The sequence below is a fragment of the Vipera berus genome (genome assembly GCF_964194415.1).
Source record: "Vipera berus genome assembly, chromosome: 4".
Taxonomy (NCBI): domain Eukaryota; kingdom Metazoa; phylum Chordata; class Lepidosauria; order Squamata; family Viperidae; genus Vipera; species Vipera berus.
The window spans coordinates 36268218-36294918 of NC_138206.1; the positions used below are offsets into that span (position 1 = coordinate 36268218).

The 26701-nt window shown below is 35.6% G+C and overlaps 1 protein-coding gene across 1 annotated transcript in view; it reads right to left on the bottom strand.

Moving 5' to 3' along the window:
- MYH15 (myosin heavy chain 15) overlaps positions 1-26701 on the bottom strand; it is a gene marked incomplete at its 5' end in the record, with an annotated part of 98258 nt that overhangs the window by 63639 nt on the left and 7918 nt on the right. Inside the window, 11 exons of the mRNA XM_081327740.1 lie at positions 1474-1653; positions 2296-2466; positions 3118-3267; positions 4335-4453; positions 15082-15220; positions 16145-16248; positions 18257-18355; positions 18453-18516; positions 23111-23203; positions 25175-25292; positions 26067-26094. Coding sequence (XP_081183866.1) covers positions 1474-1653; positions 2296-2466; positions 3118-3267; positions 4335-4453; positions 15082-15220; positions 16145-16248; positions 18257-18355; positions 18453-18516; positions 23111-23203; positions 25175-25292; positions 26067-26094 — 1265 coding nt within the window. The remainder of the gene's footprint in view (positions 1-1473; positions 1654-2295; positions 2467-3117; positions 3268-4334; positions 4454-15081; positions 15221-16144; positions 16249-18256; positions 18356-18452; positions 18517-23110; positions 23204-25174; positions 25293-26066; positions 26095-26701) is intronic.

A 26701-nucleotide genomic window follows, 5' to 3' on the forward strand; every position in this document is an offset into this window, starting at 1 on the left:
ATAAATATGAGTCAGTTGCCCACCCTCTGAATTTTAATCACATGACCATGCAGATGCTACAACAAATAGTCATAAATCACTTTTTTCAGTGCCATTGTAACTTTGAATGGTCACTAAACAAGCTGTTGTAAGCCAAGGACTACCCGTATATGGGAAAAGGTATTTTGTTTTTTGGTCTTTAAATGGTGACTAAAATATAATTGATCTTGGTAACATATCATACCTCCAGAATACTCATTTTCCCATTCTTTGCCTGGCCTCCCAGCCTTTCATTTCCTCTAATTCATAATAACAAAGATGTTCTACACTTAATCCAGCATAATTTTATATGATTTACTGTATTTAATTAACCAAATATTCACTTTCATCCTCGTCTTTTTTTTTCCTCAGCTACACTAACTTTTTGATGAGTCAGCCCTTAACATTCAGGAAGTATCTTTGTAAACACTGCCTTCCAATGTGTGAGTTCTTGATCTTTCTTTCCAAATGAAAATGGAGAGACCAAAGTAATGCAGTGCTGCATGCTTCACCTCATCCATAATCAAGCATTTTCTTGAATCTGCATGGTAGAAACATCTTATTGCAGTTGCTTCTAACAGGTAAAGCTAAGTAATGAACGACAGATTGAAAGCTGTTTTGTTCAGTTTGGATCAAAATACTGCATAATTCTGTAGTAGACTACCAACCTTCTTAAAAATGATTTTTTAAAAATATTTTTAAAGATGAACTAAAAATAATGGTCTGATGCATCAAGATATTAAACCATAAAGAGCCTGGCCTGGTTTTAGTTTAACATATTAATAAATCTGTAAATTTTTTGTCCACAACTCCCTTCTTTCCAGTCCTTGGAGACTTTTCCATACATGTTTGCTGAAAAATAAAATGTCAGCAACCCATTAACATTGTAGTTGTGCAATCTGCTATTTAAAAAACGAAACAAAACTTGGCATTCTATGCCAACCCTAGCCCTGTTCAGAAATTTTAAGTGTGCTTTGTTGGCTGAAGGTTGTATATTTCTGGCTTGCCTATCCAGGCATTTATTGTACATTACATTACATTAATTTTATCAGTATAAAGGTGACAAGAAGTAGGCATAAAGTGTACTAAAAGTGGTATCCTGATTGTTATTTGCTGAATTCTAAGATATACATTACTAGTGCAAAAAGTAGATTAAAAACATTTCCACTTCAAATCCCAGCCTTTTCAAATGCAAGTTTCTCTTTTCGCTAAAAATATTTTTTCACTCTTCCCATCTCCCAATTTCACTATGCTTCATTGTTCCATGGCATTTAATTCCCCACGGGATATAAGTCTACAAAAGGTTATATAATAGAAGAAAAACTTTCTATGGTGTTTCCAACTGTAAAAGAAAGGATGGATGGATGGAAGGAAGGAAGGAAGGAAGGAAGGAAGGAAGGAAGGAAGGAAGGAAGGAAGGAAGGAAGGAAGGAAGGAAGGAAGGAAGGATGTTACCGCTCCAGCATAATGCAGAAGTTCAAAATGTGCTTCGTATTTCCTCCTTTTGTCAGGCCTTGGTTTCTGCAGATTGGGTGATTTGCCAAGATGGTTGTCATAGAGTTTGGCTTTAAAGGTCATATCTGTAGCCTTTGGAAACATGCATTCTTCTTCAAGAATAGAAAGGATGCCCAAGGGCTGTTAGCAAAAAAACCAGAATAATAAACAAACAATGACAGACTTCCCAAATTGCATCCTTTCAATTGTAACACAGTTCTAAAATACTAAGCCATCACAATCAATAGGAACTGCTTTAGGAGTCTGTTCTTCCAACTATATACAGTATGTTGCCAGCAATGAATGCTACTGGTACAGAGTTGGGGTTTTTTATCATAACCATTAATCAATTATTCTTTCCATCTGCTATAAAACTTGTTGACATAGCATGTGAAGATGTTAGATTTTATCCCAGTTGCTGACATAATATTGATGTTTTCGCTTTCAAAATACTTCGATGGGTTGACATATTTTTCTCAAGGAAAGAGATAGAAACTAAAGCACTTTTATACTCAGATCTATATGCTTTGTGACCCATAAAACTACATGTTGTTAGTAATGATCTGCCAAAAACCTGATCCTTCTTTTTAATTCCTTTAATCCTACATAGAAATATCAGAACTTGATGGCCATGCTGTAAACACATTTAAGTACATTTAACTTGCCAACCCAAAGGTTATGCAGGCTTCTTATGACTATTGGGGGAAAAATGACAAATGTATAGCATTAGTTCAACATTTTAAATTAATTTACAGTCAGGGACTTAGATGAATTTATTAGTACCTTTTCAATTAGATCAATGCAAGCCTGTAGATCCAATCCAAAGTCAATGAACTCCCATTCAATGCCCTCCTTTTTGTATTCTTCTTGCTCCAAGACAAACATGTGATGATTGAAAAACTGTTGCAATTTTTCATTTGTGAAATTAATGCAAAGTTGTTCAAAACTATTATACTTCAGGAAGACAAAGAAAGAGAGAGAAAGAACAATTTGTACATCAAACAGAGTAACTAAGACAAAATTTCTGTATGGCTTGTTGATAAAACTTGAATTTCTTTAAATATAAAGAAATGTTTTAGTGTACATTGCAGCTATTTTTTTTAAAAAAAACAGTCATTGATTTAATTAACAAAACCTGCTAGGCTAATTATTCAGGCATGTTTCACAAAGATATTCAGGCATGTTTCACAAAGTCATCATTGTCCCACTGATATTAATTTTACATTAGATCAGTGATCCCAGGAAGCAATCAAGATTTTAATATTAGTTGCATTTCTAGTTTTCCAAGGTGCTAGCCAAGCTTCACCAATCTGATGCTTTCTAGTAACGTTGGCCTTTAGCCATAACACGAAGGTCATCATACTGGATATTATGAGTATTTAAGTCTAAAACCCCTGGAAGGCATGTGGTGAAACAGGTTGATGAAGGTTGCTGAAAACTATTTTAACAAAGAAAACTTCCGACTAGTTATTGCCTAATAAGTGGGTGGACTAGAGGACACTAATAATTCTTTTAATAAAATTTTCCAAGCAAAATACTCGATTAAAGTCTGCTAAATGAAATCAACTTGCTCTTTCGTGGACATTTTTGTTTTCAATTACTCACGTCAAAGATCTCAAAACCAGCAATGTCTAATACTCCAATGAAGAACTGTCTTGGTAATCTAGTGTCCAAAGTCTTATTTATGCGAGTAACAAGCCACTTGAACATTCGATCATATACTGCCTTAGATAAAGCTCCAACCGCATAGGTAACCTAAGCAAACATGAGAAATAATGACTAGGAATATAATGAAGAATGTAATGAAGTTTATCATCTGCTAGAAATATTATTTAAAACTCATAACAGACCCATTCTGACAACTATACAATATTTGCTAGTCTCCCACTTTCTCTACTGCTGAGTAAAACGGATAAAATGTCAATAATTGAACTGTGTAGCATGACCAATATATATCAAATATTGGCTTGGTTTACTAGGACTGTGAATGCTTTGAAATGATTCAAGAGTGTGTTATACATCTTTGCTATTCCTTAGAGCAACCTGCATTTTATGAGCCTGAAAAACGATGCTTCTATTTGGATGCATTTAAGAATCACATTCACATTAAATGAGTAAGTGCCTTAAAACAGCTACATATTTTGTTTCAGACTCACTATGAAAGAAGAATGTGTGAAATGCTACAAAGTAATTTTGCTTTCCTGTTCCCAAACTATATATTTCTTTGCTGAATTGAAATTTGCATTAAAATGTGATGCATAGTTTTATTGTTCTTTAGAGCTAGGCAGGCTTGAGTGTTGTACAGTATTCAAGTTCAGAATCATAGGAATTTGCAGGCTTATTTCTACCACAATCTGCTGTGCGGTTATAAGCAGCAGATTTGTAAGCTTCTACAGAAGGACTCTTAGATGGTGGAACTGAAGTGTCCCTCAAAGATTTATTTTTGTCATTGTGGCTAGGTTTATACTAAGGGACTGTAGTTATGGAGAAAAAACATTGTTTTGCCTAGAGTTTTATGATAATTTGACAACTTTCATATGAACTTTGTTGAAACCTGGAACTGTATAATACATCCCGTCCATTTGGCTTGGTCTGGTGATCATTAACCACTATGATGTTCAGGTGTTGACTGGACCTTTCAAAAGTTATAGTCATGGAATGGGAAATACTGGATAATTGCAGTAATAGGAATAAAAATATAAATACATTACATAAATAAATTACAAATATTATTATTTGTAATAATACTTCTGTTTACAGAAGAATCAACTGGATGTGAAAGAGGCATCTTGATAGATTATGTGGTTTTAAGGATTTCTCACCTGTTCTACACTTTGGCCTTTAGTAACATACTCATTTCCAACTTTCACTCTTGGATGCACCAAACCCTTAAGCATATCAGAAGAGTTAACTCCCATTAGATAAGCAGCCTTATCAGCACCTGAAAGAAACAGCATTTCAATCAGTAAAATAGGAGGAGGATGGGTGCTAGATATGTTTGCAGCCTTATTTGCAAAAGTAATAAAGGCAGGATATGTGTGTGTGTGTGTGTGTGTGTGTATATGTGTGTGTGTGTGTGTGTGTGTGTGTGTAAATTTTTTAGATTGCTAACAAAGAATTAAAGGGAGATTGTTAGCAATCTAAAAAATTTACACAAATATGAGCTGTCACTGTTGTGACTACTGCCTGTCGATGGCCTTCGGTTAGGCTGAAACAGGAAATAAAGATTTGTCCCATGTTTGGGGCATATATATATATATATATATATATATATATATATATATATATATATATATATATATATATATATATATATATATATATATATATATATATATATGGATCTTTGGTCATTCGGGGTTTTTCCCGCTTAGAACTAAAGGTGTAGGAGCAACGTTTCGACGGAATCCCATCCGTCATCATCAGGCTGGTGGCTTCAGCTTCCTTCTTCTGGGAGAACCATGTGGCTGTTTGTTCCTCTTTTTTAAACTGCCAGAGGGGGTGTGTTCTGTGGGTGGAGGTGTGCTCTGATTGGGTGGGGGATTAAGTGTGTTCTGATTGGGTGGGAGTGTGTTTTGAATGGCGGGTGTGTTCTGATTGGGTGGGGGTGTGTTTTGAGTGGATGGGCTGGTCTCAGCTGCCAGCCTTAGACCTGAGCTGGTGAGTTGTGCTGCTTTTGTTCGGCTTCGTGTTTGTGGTGGTACCATGTTTTTATAGTGGGTGTCAGTTTGCTTATTGTGTGGTTTGGAGGGGTTTAAAGTGGCTGATGTTGCAGCTGTAGTTAAGTTTCTGTTTTGTGGTTGTGCCTCGTTATCATTGTGGGTTCGGATTTGCTTTTTGAATGGTTGTGTGGTGGTGATGTCATGTGATGTTATCATGAGTTTGGGTCTGGTATCATTCTTGGTGGTTGGGACTCGTCTGTCAATCAAGGCGGGTTTCCAAATGGCTGGTAGGCGAGAGGTATCATCTCATTTGTTCATGTTGTGGGGGCGTTTTTCTATCTCAATGGCTTCTCTGATTATTCTGTTGTTAAAATGTTCAATTTTGGCGATAGTTTTGGTTTTTTTAAAATCAATTTTATGTCCCGTGGCTTCAAAGTGTTGGACCAGGGATGAAGTTTGTTCTCCCTTTCTGAGTGAGTTTTTGTGCTCTTCAATGCGTGCACTTATTCTTCTGTTGGTCTGTCCGATGTATGTGGTGGGGCAGGTGGTGCATGGGATTTCGTATACTCCTTGGTTTTCTAACCCAATTATGTCCTTGGGGTTTCTTAGGATGGTGGATATTTTTCTGTCTGTGTAGAATGCTGTTTTGATGTTGTGTTTTTGGAGGACCTTGCTGATTCTGTCTGTGGTCCCTTTTAAGTATGGGAGGAGGGCTTTGCCATTTTCTTGTTCTCTGTCTTGGGTTTTTGTGGGTGTCTCTCTTCGGATTAAGTTGGTAATCGTGTTTCTTTGGAATCCATTGGCTGTTAGTACATTAGTGAGAGTGTGTAGTTCGGTTTTTAGGTGTTGTTCGTCAGCTAGGTGTTTTGTTCTGGAGATGAGTGTCTTGGCTACGGAGTTGATCTGTGCTGGGTGGTGGTGTGAGAGTGCGTTCAGATAGCGGTTTGATGATGACGGATGGGATTCCGTCGAAACGTTGCTCCTACACCTTTAGTTCTACGCGGGGAAAAACCCGAATGACCAAAGATCCACATACAAACACCCGCGAAAACCTCAGAAAATATATATATATATATATATATATATATATATATATATATATATATATATATATATATATGTATGTATGTATGTATGTATGTGTGTGTGTGTGTGTGTGTGTGTGTGTGTGTGTGTGTGTGTGTGTGTGTGTGTGTGTATATATACACACACACACACACATAGATACATAGATCTTTGGTCATTCGGGTTTTTCCCCACATAGAATGTCATGTCAAAACACATCCCCACCCAATCAGAACACAGCCCCCATTCAAAACACACTCCCACCCAATCAGAACACAGCTAACCCCCCACCCAATCAGAGCACACCAGGTATGAGGGTGACGTTTTGACGAAATCTCATCCGTCATCCTCAGGCTGGTGACTTCAGCTTCGTTCTTCTGGGAGAAGCTGAAGTCACCAGCCTGAGGATGACGGATGAGATTTTGTCGAAACTTTGCCCTCATACCTCCAATTTAATGTGGGGAAAAACCCGAATGACCAAAGATCTACATACAAACACCCGCGAAAACCTCAGAATAGATAGATAGATAGATAGATAGATAGATAGATAGATAGATAGATAGATAGATAGATAGATAGATAGATAGATTTATCGCCCATCCAGTAATACTTGGAAGTCTAGCTATTGTTATGTGTTGACATTTATTTAGCTCAAGAAAAAAATCTTGGCACTTGGCAGAACACAGACTTGGCAGAACACAGTTCAGACAATGTATAGTCTCAGTCACACAGAAATGATCATGCTGAGGCCAAGAAGACAGTTCTTGCAAAAAAACAATTTGTGCAAAAAAAAATAACTGATGGCAGAGTAGCTGAAATTCTAGCTGTCTAGAAAAATGTTGTAGCTTTATAATTATGGCTACTTCAAAATATGAAGTAGACACTCAAGGTGTATAACAATAAAGCAGGACAAAATGAAAAATCAATAAGCAGTTTGTATACAGTGGTACAGAAATATATTTATTTTAATTACTGAAATAACGTTTGCAAGTGTCAGGTAAATCAAAAGATGAGACATTGGGCTTCCAGTTTGCCACACAGCCGCTATGGATGGCTGGGAGAATTGCTCTCTCGCCCCCGTCCAGTTTTGCATTGCTGGGGGGCCCTGAAAAGGGCCAAAAGTCACCCCGAAGAGGCGACCAGCAAGGAGGGGTACTCACTTGATTGTGGGAGAGCGGCAACTCTCCCATTAGACCTGGTGATCCCTCCAAACTGGCGGATGAAAGGACCGGCCATTATGGCTCGTCCCTAGGCTGTGAACAGCCAAAATCACATTTTCCACCAAGCAACTCTTAAAGCAGCGTGGAAGAGACTGGGTGAGATCTACCTCTTTTACACCCTAATTATTTTCTGTACCTCCTTAAGCTGCTAAGCAGTCTCCCCCCCTGAGATGAGGGAAGGGGGACTTTAGCCCTCCCTCCAGAAAGGGCGGTGACTAAATACCCATGGGCATTTTAAATGTTGAAAAAGTAACTGAATCCCAATTGGAACTTTATTTCTCAAAGCATGTGGACTGAAAGTTTTTTTTATTTTTTAATTTTCATTATCTACTTCTGTTGGAAATCTGGGTTTTTTCTTATATATAAAAAAAGAAAAACTGAAAAGATTGAAATAACTTTGGGACTCAAAGGGAAATAGATAAGGGAAATAGATAAGATACATAACCTTGAGAATTTTGAAACAACAGCTGTGAAAGTCTCTGTGTTCCCTACCTGGGGGAAAAGAACGTTTTCTCTCTTTTGGATTTTCTAAGTGTAAAGCCTTTTGTCTAAAATACCAATATGTAAGAAGACCAGAAACAAAATTTCCTTATAGATGAAGAGCAACAAACTCTCTCTATGCTGAAAATACTAATTCAAACTCTTACCACAACCAATGAAATACTAAGAGGCTATGGGAAGGAACAAGAAGACAGCCCAGATATGAAAGCCCAAACTTTGACTACAACTAAAGAACCATCTATACAAAATACAATAGAAAAAAATGAAACATTCAAATACTGTGACAGAAGAATCTACTATTCAAAAAATATTGACATTTGAAAATCCAGAAAAGACATTGACAACTTGGAAAAAGGAAAAGGTTTCTTATACAACTCAGAAGGAATTAGAGCAGACATGTCAAACACAAGGCCCGGGGGCCAGATCCGGCCCGTGAAGTGGTTTCATGCGGCCCGTGAAGCCATCCTGGAAACAGTGTGGGAACGGCCCCCACTGCCTTGGCCCTGGCCCAGAGACCCTCCTTCTGCCAGAGACCCTCAGATCTGTCCCACTCCTGCCCAGGCCCCCATAGACACCCTTGATGCAAACGATGTAGAGCTGGCCATGACCACCCAGTAGGCCATACGCACTCTAGCCATGCCCACCCAGTAGGCCATGCCCACACGGCCCCCTGACGGCAACCGCAATGCTGATGCAGCCCTCAATGAAATTGAGTTTGACACCCCTGAATTAGAGGATCTAGGAAAAGAACAGTTGGAGGAGAAGATAAACAATTCAGAACAACCACGCCGATATGGAAGAATAAAGAGACGACCCACTAGATCTACAAGTCCTCTCAAAAAAATGATGACCGGATGGTTTTGCCAAAATCAATTAATATACATGATATTACAAGGAGATTGGTTCGATGATCCAAAAAATGGAAGATAACTTGGCAAAGGAAAAAAGCCAGAATAAGACTCAAGAAGAATGGAGTTTCAACCATCTTATTGAAATCTAAAACAGAATGTACTTAAATAGATAAGATGTGCATGTTGAACACAAGACATTGTTATGAACTGAGATAAAGAAAAAAAAATTGGTCATTAAAATTTAGCAGTATAAATACTAATAGCTAATTTGAATACTGATTTGTGCATAAAGTTCATGTAAAGGTGAATAATGGAGATAAGCTAAAAACTTATTGTTGAAAGTAATAAATAGGTCTATATGGAACATTAAAAATGAAAATTATTACTTTAAGCAAGAGATAACAGATACAAAGAGGAAGAGAGAGGAAGTATTAAATACTGAAATAAAAAGAAATTTTGATAACTACTTAAAAAAGCCTGAAAACTAGCAAAAAGGAAGGATATCATATTGTATCTTTAATTTGTTGACATAGAGGGTAAGAAGTTAAGTAGATGGGATGTGTATTTTGAATATTAGATTTTGTGAGGAATGGTGATAGATGAATTGGGAGTATATTAAAAATCTTGGGAATGATAAATATCAAACGTTAAATTTAAATGTTAGTGGAAATTAAAACTGAAAAATCTATTAGATTGTATGTTAAAACAACTAGAATATGTGTAAACTAAAATCTATGGATATATGGATATATGTAAGAAAGATATTTTCTATGGATTGATAAGATAAAACTTGTCTTTTAATTTACAAAATAGACAGTATATATGAAGGGAAGAAGAGAGGAAATGTTTTGGTAGCAATCTGAAATCTGTACTAATGATATCTGTATGTAATTGAATTACTACTACTCAGCCACCACGTTGCTTTTCAAATATGTGAATGTAATATTAGAAAATCAATAAAATTTGTAAAAAAAAGAAAAAGAAAAGAAAAGATGAGGCACTGAATGAGATATACAGTAATTTAAAAAATTACAAATGTAAACCAAAGTTACATGAACAGAAATAATAATAACAATCATCTAATGCAAAGCAATGTTATAACTGTTTTATACTTATTCTAATTGAGACATTAGTGGAAATTTGAAGGGAAAAAATTGTTCAGGTTCAAACTTCTGAACTGCATACAACTGAGTTTAAAGTTGCCTACATTTATGTGAACTGACACCCATCTTTGTGATAACGGTAAACTTTCACTCTGATTTATACTGAACAGAGCCAATGTAGTGGTGGTCTTGTACTGGACATCTTAAGACATAGAGGACTTTGGGACAGTATATATTTTCCCCTGTTTTTGTACAATCTTGATAAATAAATCTGGAAAACTTTTTTTTAGATTGATTCCATTACAGGCTTTTAATTTTTTATTTTACCTGAAAGGGCACAAATGCAATTGTTTTCTCAGAGAACAATCATGATCTATTAGCCCAATCTACTTTACATATTATTGTTATAAGAAAATTTGAAGAAGAGGGTTTTATGTAGTCCACAGGGGATGGAATATGGTAGAGGAATGCAGAAGTAGCCTTATCAAAGATATGCAAGAACTGTAATAAGAGCTGCTAAAGGAAAGTAAATGAAATTCAATTCTGAAAAAGAAGGCAGCATGGAAAAAATATTCAAAATAGCCAGCCATTATTTTTTTAGGGGCAGAAGATTCAGTTGCCATACCCTACAACAGTGGTGTCAAACTTGCCGCGTCACATGACATGTTGCAACATATCGTGACTTTTTTCCCCTTGCTGGAGCTGGTTTAAGCATGGCTTCCACATGTCGCATCCAGCCCGCGGACAGGCAGTTTGACACCCCTGCCCTACAACAATAAAATGTGTTTCTTCAATCTGTGTGGTGATTGCTGGCTTACTTGGCCTGCTTTGGAGAGTTAACACATATTTACATTATTTATTAAATGTATACTATTTACATTTATATTTACTGTATATTTACATTTAGAAAATGCCCAAACAGACACTTTTGTATGTATTTATGAACAGAAATCTAGAAGTCAGTTATGTAATAGCATCTACCCAGCATTTTTTTAAATCTTAACAGTCAAACACAACTGGATTTGGTTAGTACTGGCATGGGATACTACCAGGGAACATCAAGGCTGTAGGTGGGACTAAGAAATAATAATAATTAAAATGGCAAATTCAGCTTGCTTGAACATCTTACAACCTACAATATGTTTAACACCATCAAACAACATCTACCTATCCCAAGTCCTTCAGAAGGATTCAATAGAGGATAAAATGCCAAATCGAATCTAAACTGCAGTCAGCCATAGTAATAATAAGCTTGCAAGCAAGAACTGGTGGAACCACAAAACAAAGTACTAGAAAATTAAGAAGCTAAAATTCTCTGGGACATTAGAATTCAGGCAGACAAGCACCTGTTACATAACACCCCAGACTTAAAAATTGCTAATAAGAAAGACCAAAAAAAATCTGGATAGAAGACATTGCAATAACTGGAAACAGTAAAAGAGAAGAGAAAGAACTAGAAAAAAAACCCACAAAATAAAACAATAAAATATGAGGGCCTGCATATAAAAGAGAATATTGCAAAAGAAAGCAAAGATAGGGTTCAAACAGTTCAAAGGTAGGGTTTGAAGAGTGAGGCATTACAAAACTGGCTGGGGAAATGTCATGGAACGTTGCCAATGCAGACCATGTAACTGCAGCTACAGCACCACAACAACCAGTAGCACTGAAGCTCCAAACATGTGGATTCTTGAAAATCATGGGCCCCAGATTTTGGATACATTCTGTAAGTTAGCCTGTTTGAGGTATCTTGGTTCAAAAATTGTTGCTCTAAGATGCACCATTTTTCCCAGTTAAAGGTCACGACAATGAGAGTTTTAGTTATATATAGACAGATTTCCCTAAAGTCACAAGGAGTCCATTTCAGTTCAAACGCAAGAGAAAAATAAAATGAGAGAAATATTTTTTAAAAGGTGTTGATTCTTAATTAGACACTGACAGCTGCTCTATTTGCACCCCCTCAGTAACTTTTCAAAATTGAATCTAAATAATCACACAGCCCTAATTTAATTACCTGCCTTCTGTTACATTAAAGTTGACAAAGAAGAGGGCATGTTAACAACTACACATGAAACTTTTCAGGACCATATGCATCTTGAAACCTTTCACCATAGTTAATTAATTAGTATGATCTGATCACCTGCATGCATAGATATTCTTTCAGAAAGAATTCAATGTGTATTCTATTGAATACAAGGTGATTTTGCAGGTATTACTCTGAAAGAGTAGAGAATGGGCACATAAGATCATAATTTAGGCAATTGTCTGGAAGACATTATCATGTAAAAAATAGCTACTGATTGGGGGGCAACAGCTGATTCTGAAGCGATTACAGAACAAACTACCTATCCAGTATGAAGAATGTATTGTCTTCAAAGACCCTGTATATTTTACATGTGTAATTATATCTTGTAAATAGTGAATGTAAGCAAAAACAGTATGGTTTGTATCATGTACACTTTGATTAATTTGTAAAATCAGCTTCAATATGTGGCACAAGAGAGTCATTCAAGGGCTTCCTAGCAGATCCACCTTGCCCAGAAGATCCTATTGTATAGTAATATTGGGGTCCTCATTGAAAAATGATGGGTAAGGTAACACAAAAACTACAGACTTCTGGTTTGTCATGCGGCTGCCATGGATGCTAGAAAGATGAACGTCATCTTCCCCGTCCAATTTTGGATCGCTGGCGGACCCTGTAAAGGGTCAAAAGTCTCCCTGTACAGGAGACCAGCAAGGAGGGGCTTTCACGGGATCATGGGAGAGCAGTAGCTCTCCCGTTGGTGCAGGCAATTCTCTCCAAACTGGTGGATGAAAGACCGGTCATAGGATTATGGCCCATCACTAGGCTGTGGGCAGCTGAAGTCACACTTAATCTGGCAACCTTAAAGCAGCGTGGAAGACTGGGTGAGAATTACTCTCTTAATTCCTGATTTATTTTTGTACCTACATAAGCTGCTAAAGTATTTTTCCCCTTGTGAGAGGGAAGGGGGATTTTAACCCTCCCTCTAGAAACAGCGGCAATCGACTATTCAGGGGAACTTTTTAAAATGTTGAGAAAATAAAAAGAAAAAAAATCGATTACTCATTGGAATGTTATCCTATCTTTTAAAATTTGCGGATTAAAAGACTTTCTATTTACTATTTCCTATTCACTATTTTTGGCTGAAGATCTGGACTTTTCTTTTTAAAATAGAAGTAAAATTGAAAAGATTAAAGCAGCTCAGGGGTGACATCTTGTGGCTAATTTGAGACTTTAACTTGTTATTATTTAAAGAGACTTGGCTGACAGCCCAGAAAGTAGATAAGACACATATAAGTTTGATATCAGCTGTGGGAAAGCTCAGCTGCATCCTTCACTGAGTGGATTTCCTGATTGTAAAGTCTGTATTAAGATATCACTATGGAAGAAGATCAGGAACAAACTCTCTATATGCTGAAAAAAATACTGCAGACCCTTATTACAGTTGGGGGATGAATTAAGAAATTTCAGAATAAAACAAGAAGATAAGCTGGAGATGCAAACTCAAACTATGACTATAACCAAAGAACTATCTATACAGAATCAACAGAAAAAGTGGAACAACTAAATACTATGACAGATGAATTAACTACTCAACAAATACAGACAATGGAAAATCCAGAAAAGAAACTGACAATATGGAAAAAGGAAAAAAAAATCTATAAAAACCAGAAAGATCTTGAGGAGCCAAAAGAATAGATGGAAGAAAAAATAAATATTTTTTTTATTTTAATTCCATTTATATCCCGCCCTTCTCCGAAGACTCAGGGCGGCTTACAAGCTTAGCAGTAGCCTAGGACAACCACGATGAGAGGGAAAAACAAAGAAACCATCTGCCAGATCCACTAAAATTCTTTAAAAAATGGTGACTGAATGTTGTTTCCAATGCCAAATAATGGGCACAACAATACAAGAAGAGGTGCTTGACGATTCAAAAGCACGGACATGGAAGACGACATGGCAGAGAAAGAAAGCTAAAATAAGACTGAAAAAGAATGGAGGATTGACATAAGTACAGAATTAAAATAGAATACATTCTAATAGTTGAGATGTATATTTAGAATATAAGACTTGGTTATGAATTGAGATAAAGAAAACTTTGGTTATTTAAAACTTAGAAGTATAAGTACTAATAGCTAAATCTGAATACTGATTGATGTGTAAAGGTTGAGGAAAAAAGAGGAAGTATTAAAAGCTGAACTAAAAGAACTGTTGGTTATTAAACATAAGGTATTTGAAAACTATTAAAAAACAAGATTATATTATTTTACTAATTTCTCAATGTAAACGGTCAGAATGGATACAGATAAGATATGTATTCTGAATATTAGATTTTGTGAGGAACGATGATAAAGGAATTGGGGCCATTTAAAAGCGTGGAAATGATAAATATTAAACGTTAAATTTAATCATTAATTGAAATCAGAATTTGGAAAAATTTATTAGGTCATTGTCTACAAGATGGAATGTCTAAACAACTGAGATATATAAAAAATAAAAGCTATTTGATAAATGTTAGAAAACTTCTTTTTATTTGATTGATAGACTAAGATTTGTGTCAAGTTAAATATAGACAGTATACATTAAGGGGAAAAGAGAGGGAATATCTATGGTAAGAATTTGAGTTTGTACTAATATCTGCACGTAATTGAATTATTGTAACTCAGCCACCACATTGTTTTTCAAATATGTGAATGTAACATTAGAAAATCAATAAAAATTTATATATAAAAAAACACTCACAAAAACTACAGTACTTATTACTTTTTACTCTAACTAAGGAATGATAGGAATCATAGAATCTTTTGAATTGGGAATGGTGGGGAGTTAAGTGTGGGAATTTTAACCTCTCCATTCTATTAAGTGCTGAGCAAATAGTGAGAAAATTATTTCGGTCTCTTTTTATGCAACTAATGCTTTTCAGTCTTTGAAAGCTATACAGGTTTTCTTTCCCTGGCATACTACATCAATCCACTCCCATAAACCATATGCTCAGATTGTGCCCCACTGCAGCATACTGATCTATAGATGAGATTTCCACAAAGAAGTTTGATTTCTATGTGGGAATAATATTAGGAGCAAAAACAATGCTAATATTACAAAACAAGAAAAGGAACACAGTTGGTAAACAAAAAAGAAAATGCTTACTCTCCGTGCCATCAGCTTCTGCCTGCTCTTCCCTGGGTCTTTGTTTAAATTTCATGTCTCCAAAGTGCATAATTGCACCAGTGAGTTTGTAGGCACCATATTTTTCATCAGCAACAAAACCCAAAATATCCATGGCTTGCTGTTAAAAAATTTAAAAAGAAAGAAAAAGATACTTTGTTATTTGCCTCCTCAGCTACATGCTGCTCTGTTTTTTCCAGAGTTGCCTTACAGCAGTGCTGGTGTTACTGTGCTTCTTCTAGTATTGAAAACTCAAGCTCAAACTGTTGGAAAAGCCTTATTCATGTTCTATTTCCCGATGCTGATGGAATAATTAGCCACATTAACAGCACATTATGAGACTTGGGAAATATATTTAAAAGAAGCATGTCATTTAACAAACTGTTTTGGAAAATATAATTAGGTAAATCCTAGGGGGAGCAGAGTGCTCAAATTGGGAAACAGACTCCCTGGATATATTTTAGACATATTTATTCAAAGATGTTATTACTGTTGATAACTTAAGTAGCTTTAAAATGAGGTTGGAATAAATGTAAGTAGGACAGGCTTATCAAAGGCTGTCTTGTAGTTTCAGTATTAACTTCACACTGCTGAAGGCAGCATGCCTCCAAATACCCATTTCAAGGAAATAACAGGAAACTGCTATGTTGCCATGTCTGGTTTGCAAACACACTGGTTGGCTTTGGTTAAGCACCATGAGGATCAAAATTCTGAACTTTGAAGGGTGTTGACCTGATCTAGCAGAGCTACATTCTTACCTCAATTTATGAAAGTCAATAGATAGCGTGGGTTTATTGGTACAGTCCTGTTCTAAAATAATATACAGGAAGGCTAAGGGTGACTCACTCTTAAGACCATTCTGCATACTGAAAACTATCCTCTTTTGATGTACTGATCCTGGATTCATTGCATATTTATGCTCAGCAATTCTGTTGAGTGAGACAATTTATATGGATTGGTTTGAACTGACTCAAGTAAGGAAATTGCTGTTGTTCTCACTGAACAGCTTATGCCCTTTTGTACTTTAATAAAAAACAAATCTTACATCAGTTGCCATCAGCTCTTCCCCATCATCTAAATTGTCCACAGTAACAACACCTTGTGAACAGATGTGGTAGTCATATGGATTTGTTGACACCAATAACATATCTGCAAATGAGGAAAAGACAAAACAGTTTATTCTCTCAAGATCTGAGCTCCTGTTAAGTCAAAATACAGTACAGCACAAGTGCAATTCATACATCAAAGTTGCTAGGAAATTAGATCTACACAAATGTGTGCAGTTTCTATTTTTAAATTATATCACTATGCAACCCTGCATATATCTACACAGAAATAAGTTTCACCAATTCAGTGGGATTTATTCCATGTAAGAACAGAACAATGCAGTTCAACAATATTAGTGCCAAACAATATATATTGTTGAAAAATATATAAACCCACAGTTAATCTCTATAAAATGGCTTATTCCACTTCTTTGCTTATATTAACCTAGTTCCTATACAGAACTTTCATTGACATTCCTAGCCCTTCAGAAAGAAATCAGCCTAACATAATAGTGATAGAGATAACATGAACACATTTTCAGAAGCAATAAAAAGATCTTGAATTCCAAAACCATTCTGAAACTATAAACTATCTTTATTTTATTTTTTATTTTATTTGCCTGGATAATCAAGTCTCTCTGAATAGTTCCATCTAATGACGCATTCTTATACTTATGCAATTAACTCCACATGATCAATAGACTCATATCCTACACCCTGCTTAGCTTTTCAGTCAAATTGCATAGGCAGATATGCTTGCTGATCCTTCTTCTGCTACAAATAATAAAGGGCAAAGACATTTACACAGCTTCTCATATTTCAAAAGTCCAATAAAATTGTGTTTAGTTGATTCTAATGTCATGGGGAGAAGCAATGTAATTTCAAATGTCCAAATCAGGGCAAGAAACATATCACCCTCTCCCCCCAAAATAATTAATAAAATAATAATAATAATAATAATAATAATAATAATAATAATAATAATAATAATAATAATAACAATAACAACAACAACAACAACAATAACAATAACAATAATGACAGAAGGAGTATTTCAAAATTTTATTAAGATATCAGAAAATGTGGTCAACAACTAGAAACTCCTACAAAATTATTACTTCTAGTAAATTTTCTACCATTCTACATATACAGCAGTGCAGACTGTGAATAATTGATTGTAACAGCAAAACTGTTGTGTGGACCGCAGTTTATCCATGGAACAATCATGGCCAGCAAGTATAGCATAAGAATAAATTAACCATGAAAGGTACATTTTCACTGTGGAATATTTCCATCCAAATCCTGTTAGCTGAAAATCACTTTGAAACAGTTCCTCTAATCTACCTTAATTAGGCCACAGTAAAGGCTAACTGGTTAAGGACTTAGCAGATGGTCCACTCAGCTTGGATGACAAGAACAAAAATGAGATTATTACTGCTTTTGCCAAGCAGAAATTCAGGACATGTATAAAGGGAAGCTTTGCCCATACAGTATTACATGAAGCATCCATATAAATGCACAATCCCTATGCATAAATAGGGTGTAAAGCTACATGATAAACAGGACCAGCTACTGAAATTCAAAAATGGTCACGTGTAATAACAGATGTAGTCATATAAAAATATAGATGTAAGTAAAAAATGGATGGAAAGGAACATCCTCTTTAAAATTATGTGAAGTATTATCAGTATCATAGCTCAGCTTTCTGTTTATCCAGAATTATATCCAGAATCCCAATACAAGATATCAACTGAGGTACATAAGTTAGAATCCATATAGACCGTACTGTCTACCTTGACCAACAGTGGAATTCTAACATTTCGCTGCTATATATGTATATATATGTATATGCAATCTTCTACCTTAAACACAAATTATTCATAGAAACTTCATTCTTTTTTTCTATACACATGGAGCATTATCTAACACAAGTTCCATAGGTGCTATTTTAAAGTGCTGGATAAGGAAAGAGTCTGCAGACTAAGAATCCTTTAAAATCAATAACTAATTTAATTTTTAGCATTATTTCAATTGATCATTGATTACTCTTTATTTTAAAGATAGAAAATTATCATCTTAACTACTTAAAGTTTTCCAGATTGCCTACTTACCTTGTAGTTCTGCTTTCTTTCCTGACAAGATTTGATAGAAGATATGATAGTCTCTTTCACCTGGTTGTTGAAAAATAACTCGGGATTTCTCTAAAAGATCTAGTGAAGAGAGAGTGAAGAATTAAACTGAAAAATAGGTTGAAAGTTGTATGTGAAATATAAAGCCTACAGTTATAACAAGCAGTATGCTACTTACAGATTTCAATATCAGCAGATGATAGCTTGCCTGTAGTCCCAAAATGGATCCTGATAAATTTACCCTATTGTACAAAATTTAAAAAGATGTGAAAATGACAATATATAGAGCCAATATAGTCTACTTTATTACTATAAGCTTCCTTTGATAACTGCATTGTTTGGATGTTATGATAAATCTATGGCTGATTCACATTATAACATGGTTTATTTTAATCATTGCTTATTGCGTAAATGTAATGGTTTATTTAGAGTAAGCAACAAGATGCAATTTATATTCAATAGTATCTTGGTTTACACATACTGTTAAGTTTCATTAATCTAGTTTAATGGTGAAAGATTCAGATAAATGAAACAAATTGTTTCCCCAATACATAATTAAAAAAAAACTTGACTCCTTGGAAGGATGAATTTTCTTTAAAGGAAGTCATGGTGGTGATGGCTAGAAAAGAGTTTACCATGCATGTTCCCAAGCTTTACTCAGAGATCTTGGTAAACTCATCTCCACTACCTCTGATACATCACAATCAAGAATTCTGACTTTGACACAGAAACACACAGCTTTTAAATCTGCAGATGTTATTTCCAATGCCAAATTGCTTGAAGACCACCTTAAAAGTAGTGGTCTGAATAGGCAATTGCTTATGAGTAATAACATTACCAAAATCAGCTCTAATCAGCACTATTTATCCTAGTGTAGAAATAGGACTTTCCATTATATAAGTCCTCCTCTGAAATCAACTGCTTTGAATGTTGTATGGTTGTACAGATGCTTGTTGTGATTATCTGAATTATTTTATCACTGCCAGGACTATAAATGTATTACTAGTAGATTTCTGTGAAATGGTCTAGCATTGTTGTGACAAGACATTTGTTGGATGATTCTTTTCAGTGAGCTACTTTTGATCACCTTGAGTTGCGAATTGTGAAACCCGATTATAAAATCAAATTGCCAATAATTATGGAACAAAGCAAGAACTTCATACTGTACTTATATTAACCTAAAATTAGTATTCTTATTAATTGCATTTTAGCATTTGCTGATCATGATGACTATAATCTCCAATATCAGAAGCAATATGGTACTGAATATCTCCTGCTGAGAAACATCAGCAGGATGCTCAATATTACCTTATCCTGTTATATTTTCCCACAGTCATTTAATATGATTGAGCAGGGCTCCCTATTTGACTTTAGATAAAATATATGCATTTTTCTCTGGCAGTCACTGTAAAATAGTCTGAATCATATCCGTGATTATTTTAATTTTTGCTGAGATTTTGCTGACATTTTGTGAAACACACACACAAACACACACAATGTTCCAGTGATTGTGCAACCTCCTTCCTTGAAACATCAACAGAAAATAGCCAAAATATCATTCCATGTCCTGAACTATCATTAGATATAGAAAAACGTAACATACAAAAAAGAAAGGTACATTGCTGCAGGAATTAGCTAGATTAGTGATTTTTTAAAAAAATATCCAGAAAAATAGAGCAGCTAGGATATATTTGACATATTGTCAAGAGAACTAAGTAAGCATAGAGGTTACTGGGAGAAGCTCAACTCTAGAAAAAAAATTACATTTTTTCCAAAACAAAACTGTGACAACAATCAAGTCTATAGCCATTCCCCAAAGTGCTGTGAAGCACTGGTTTGGAACTATTCTAAGTCAAAACACTTTCTAAAACATGTTGACAGATGACTAATCTACCACTGGTATGCTTGTTTAGGACTGCTTAAGAAAAGGTGATGTTCAGATATCTGTGCAAGATATCTAACTCCTCGTCCTGGAAAGACACACATTTTGTGCAAGTATATACAGATACTAAAAATACATTATCAGTTTACAACAGCATAGATAGTTTTCAAATTGTCTGGAACTTCAGTTGTTTTTTTAAATGTGTGAATTTGGAGTCTACTGTGGTTTCTGCAGCTTTGCAGCCATAATTATAACAAATACTTCCTTTGGTTTTATTGTGACCAGCTTGTTTTTGTTGCCTCCCTTAGAGAATATTACACAGGACTCATATGTTTCACATATACAAAACTGTGCTGTACTTGTTTTATCAGTAAAAAAACCCCGTATTTGTTTATTTATTTATAAACTTTAGATGGTCCTTCTGCTTTTTCAACCCAGAATACTGTATGAATATTGCACTGAACATATGCTGGGCAGCAAGTTGTATTGCACTGCTACTGCTAATTGATCTAGAACAATTACCTGCATACCTATTTTTCACACACTGTACATCTATCTAATTTAGTATGGCAACCAGACATGGACTACAAAGATTCAAAGGACGATAAAGCTTTTGCAGTCCAAATCTGATGGCCTTATAATTTATATCTTTTCTTGTGTTATAATAGCACCAAAATTCATATTACTCCACTATAAACAGGAAGATACTTGCAAAGCATGCAGGACTCCCTTCTCGTTTCCAGTGAATAATAATGATTTTAGTGGAAAATAATCCAAAGGGTGAAAAATGAGATCCATTTAATAAACATTGAATAATTAAAGCTTTGGACCATTAGTTGATATAAGAAGTGTATTCTTTGGAGAATGAACAATGTTAGAGGAACGCAGTGAAATATAGATAGTATCCCTCTCTATCTATACATTCATTAAACTATCTTGTATTCTTCAGTTTAGTCAAGGGTAACCAATTCTAAAATTGTTGTCCAAACACAAATGGAAGGTATCAGTTTGAAGAAGTTTCCTTTGGACTACCTTCACACTTCCTAGATAAGTACAAAACATAAGCATGTAAGCAGTTTGTGTATATTTAGGAGTTTTACACTTGGATGCTTGACAGCTGATTCATATTTATGATGGTCACAGTGTCCCAGGGTCATGTGATCCCCTTTTGCAACCTTCTGACAAGCAAAGTCAATGGGGAAACCAGATTCATTCAAGAACTGTGTTACTATTTTAACAACTGCAGTGATTCACTTTACAAATGCGGCAAGAAAAGTCATAAAATGGGACAAAACTGATTTAACAAACTTCTCATAACATAAAATTTGGGCTCAACTGTGGTTGTAGGTTGAGGATTATCTGTACACCCACTTACCACACTTTTAATGGGAAACTTGTGCTTGTTTCTCTGACATTAATCTGTGCACTGCTTTATCCCCTTCTCTCCTTCTGGTTAACTCAAAGAATCTTCTCCTCTTCTCTGTTTCTCTTTCTCTGTCCCCTTCTCTTTCCCAGTCATCCATTTTTTCTCTCCCTTTCCCTTTCTATCCTCTCCTCTCTTCCCTCCTCCTCCTTTTCTCTTTGGTGTAACTGCAGCTGACTCCTTTCCCCAAGGCTGTGTGTTTCTCCATCTCTCTTACTCCATCCCCTTCTCTTCCCAGTCGTTTGTTTTTTTTCATCCATATCTCCCCAAAACCTCCTTTTATATCCTCTCCTCTCCCCCCTCCTCCTGTTCTCTTTGGTGTAGCTGCAGCTGACTCCTTTCCCCAAGGCTGTGTGTTCCTCTGTATCTTACTCTGTCCCCTTCTCTTTCCACATTATGTTTTTTCTCTCCCTTTCCCTCCAAAACCTCCTTTGATATCCTCTCCTCTCCCCCCCCCTCTTTTTTCCCTTTGATGTAGCTGCAGCTGACTACTTTCCCCAAGGCTGTGAGCTGCTTACAGAAGCACCAATCAGCTGGAGCCCCACACAGATCCTGAGTGCTCAGCAGAGCCCCAGCAACATCGCAGCTCCAGCTAACTCTCCCAAGGGCCTGTGCGGTGTTGCCACTGCTTCAGCTCATCCCCCCGCACTACACTTTTACACTTTTTTTTACAGTGCTTTTGAACCCGTCATACACATACGACCTGCCAGGTGCCAAAGTACCATCAGTGGTATGTATGCCACAGGTTGAAAAGCACTGCTCTAAGCCAATGACACCATTGGCAGTAGTAAGATGAAAGACAGAGCACAGAAATAGAAAAATATTGACAAAGAAAATGATTCCCTATGTGGGAAACAGAAACTTTTAATACTGTATCCTGATTTAGGATAATTATCACTGGCTGGATTTGAGTGGTGCAGTGATCTAGAGGTGAAGACGCTCACCTCACACTCAAGAGGTTGCGAGTTCAATCCTAGATAGTGACAGATATTTCTCTATAAGGTCGCAAAGAGAAAATATCTGCTGTGAACTCTATATAGGTGTCAGGGAGGGCATCCGGCCAGTAAATGCCCAGTTCCATTCAGTTGCTTCAACTCCACTCTGATAAAAGGTATTACAGAGTCATAAAAAGAAAAGAAAAAAAATCACTCGCTGGATTTGATGGGGCTGGAAAATGTCTTGTATAAAATTATTGACCTGAATTCCCTCTGAGCCACTTCTCAATGCATCTTTTTCTGCCATTTTTATTTTATTTTTATTCAGGAAACCTGAATAAATCAACTGTTTGCTTAGGCTTTAGCTTGCCAAGTTGTTGCTAAAATCCCAAGATGGTACAATTTCTATGCCAAAATGTTCCAATAAGTAACAGTAGAACAGCTGTTGACATTACTTGTAAAAAACCATCCAATAACTTAATGAAAGAATGCAGTACTATTAGAAAACAGATTTTAATGTAATTCAATTTCTGCTACTATTTTATGAGCATAATAATGCAAGATGGTAAGGTTCCAAAGCTAGAAATCCTACTTACAAAACGTGAAGAGTTGTCATTTCTCAGAGTTTTGGCATTCCCAAAAGCTTCCAGAGCTGGATTGGCTTGGATGATTTGATCTTCCAGGGTTCCCTTACAATGAAAATTTTTTAAGTACCTTTAGAATGTAAACATATACCATATACCCAATTTCTGGCTTCACCTAGATATACCAGAAAAAAGCAACACTATGCAAAGAATATGCTGGCAAAAAACTTCAGATATTCCGACAGAACAATTAAATCAGGGTTATGGGCCATTCAAATGCTTTTATTCTGGAAGCTCAAGGAAATTGACATAGAAGATCTTTCTCCCATTTCATATCCATAACCTGTTTGGGTGGAAAGAAAATGACTGGCCCAAAGTCAGCCAGTGAATTTTATGATGGAGAAGTTGAATCTCTGGATTTGGTCAGATGGCCTACATTACATTAGCTTAGCCTTACAAAACAATTTCATCTTTCCCTGCAACCAAGATTTTCTATTTATTTATTTTATTATTTTATTATTTATTTATTTGATTTATTTTTATTTATTAAATTTATTTACTTAATTTGTTTTATTTATTTATTAAATTTATTTATTTACTTAATTTGTTTTTTTTATTTATCAAATTTATTTGCAGCCCATCTCGTTTCAGATGACTCTGGGTGACATAGAGCATAACATTGCCTTAGGTTAAACATTACAAAAATATTAAAATATTATAGTATAAAATGACAAGCAGACGAAATAAAATCATTAACACAAGATGGAGGAGGAGGGAGCCAGATACACAAATGGGGGGGTTGGATGTGGGATTAGCTTTTAATTGGTCAACCATCTCCAGTGTGAAGTTCCCCCATTAGTACACTGAGCCATCTGGCAGAACCAGGTTTTAAGGCTCTTACGAAAAGCCAGGAGGCTGAGAGCCAATCTCACCTCAGGAGGCATGACATTCCAAAGGGCAGGAGCCACAATGGAGAATTTTCTTCTCCTGGACCCCACCAGCCAAATTCCTTGACTGATGGGAACTGCAGGATGCCCTCTCTGCCAGTGCAGGTGTGGGGGGCAGTCCCACTGAGCTAAGGTGGTTCTTCAAATAAACCATTTGGCAATTGGCAAATATGAAAGGGTTGTGAATCATGTGTTCGTCTTATAGTTACTGCAATTATTATTCAATAAATGGATAATACTTACATTTTGAAGCACTAACATTATAGCACACATGACTTATAAATTTCAGAAAATGCTTAGATTAACTTTTGGTAATATAGATGACTATCTGCATAGTCACTAAGTGGTCACTAAGAGCTGACAACAGTTTGATGGCACATTATCAAATATAGATAACTTACCCCAGTCTTGGTAGCCGGCTGCTGTTTAAAACAAAACATAAAAACAAAATTGAAGAAAAGGCAAGAACATATATTCATCTATCAATCCTTCCCAGCTGTGATTTTGCTAGGTATTTCTTTTACAATTCACTTTAATATGTGACACAACATAATTTTAATTCTAAGGTTCTTGTTTTTAATCAAAAAATAGTACCTAGGTATAGACTTAGTTTCTGCAGCATGGATTGATTTTTCTTTCAAAACTACCAGTCCTGACTAGATCACCTAGAATCAGACCAGTGTTTCAGTTACTTGCTTAACATATGCTGGTTAAACCTGTTCATTTCTTGTCCCGCCTGAAGGAGCTGCTTTATGCCCTGTATAATTCATGGCAAAGCATATCTATTCCAATAGGACAATAGCAAAACATATACATTGTAAATAACCAAAACAGCAGTGTTTTTCCTCTAGGTCAGAGGCATTTTATACTCAAATTTAGCTAGCTTTTATAATCATTCCTCTTTAGTTTGATGATTTGCAAAATTATCATTTTCAACATTATTTGGGAGAAGTAGATAGCGAATATTTAATATACCTATAAGCTATACCTGAAGCCCAGGTATAACTATTGTAACAATGGTGCAAACTTACTGAAAAAAAACATTTGTGGTCTTTTTTCACTTGGAATTCTTTTAAAGCATTATAGGTAATTATCATGCTATTTGTGACTGTGTAGTCATTGTTTATACAAAGTAAATGTCATTTGTATTTACATTTTTTTTTCCAGGTTCACCAATTGCTGCAACGGTGGCAAAATACTGAATGACACGTTTTGTGTTCACAGTTTTACCAGCACCAGATTCTCCACTGTAAACAAAAGAAATACATTTTAATTTACAAGAAAATACAACTTAAAATTTAATCTTTTTGTAATGAGACTGAGCTATATTTCCCTTTAAAAAGTGTTCTTTCAATGAATGTTTACAGAAAAATGGGGCTGGCTACCAGAACATGGTTACAATAATCCAGATGACCTCTATGTGGCAGAAAAGAGACACTGAAAACTCTGCTGCCATCTGTTGGTTATTCCTATAGCTGCAGTCCAGACATAGAACATTAGAGAAAAGAGGAAAGTTCATCCAATAAGGAGGAGAAGACTTTCCATAGGTAATGGTAATGATGCTGTATGAAAGCTCATCACCAATGTGCCACTGAATTAATGTTGTTCATGAGCAGTATCAGGTAAAGGCTGTTGATGTGATGCTTTTAATTGGGTCCTGCAGCAAATAAGGTACTGGAATAAAAGAAAATTGATCTTAATTCAGCAGAATTTTTAACATATTCTAAAAGTACTTCTCAAACAAGATCCAAGTTCATGTAACTAACATACTAGGAATACTAGGACAGTCTGTTTGAAATGTGCCAGATTTATGACTTAAGGTAATCTCAATAAAAAGCTTTCATACAAACCAAGGTTTCTTTTAGAATATAAGGACAAAATTAACTGTATGCCAAAATGGAAAGATTTAGCAACCAAGAACAAAATGAGGTTTCTCTAGATTTGCATGTTCTGCTAAAAATTCTAGAAACTATTACAAGAAATAATTTTTGAATATAAAGCATCTGAGAAGAGTCACTTACGTAATCAGCATTGATTGGTTTTCTCGATCTATGTGGAAGAGAAAAAAAATTTCAACAGCATTTTCCTCTCATAGATTATTTGTAGGAAATATTTCCATTATTTTTAAAATACATATTTTAGGGGACTTTGTCAAAAAACTAATAAAGAATTTACTACAGAGAATCCTACAGGAAAATGTATCATCCTGATCATCAATAAAAATGGGTGGTTATATAAATGAAATGAAATAATGAAGTGAAGTGATGTGATGTGATGTGAAGTGAAGTGAAGTAAAATGAAATGGAAGGAAGGAAGGAAGGAAGGAAGGAAGGAAGGAAGGAAGGAAGGAAGGAAGGAAGGAAGGAAGGAAGGAGGGAGCAAACAAACAAAAACAAATTTGTATCTGTAGGAGGTGGTGGGGAACAAACTCAGATTAAATAATGCCAAAAGTTGTTATTCATTAGTAAATAACTAGACAATCCAGTAACAACAAACACAGTACTTTGAATGGGGCAATTTTCTTTCCAAAGCAAGTGTTTCATGATTTGGGGTACTCCTAAATACTCAGTTCTTGTTCTAGCAGTTGGAGTAAAACTGTGGCTATGGTTCTTTGTCCAGCTCTGACTGGTGCACTAGTTATAATATTATCTGATTT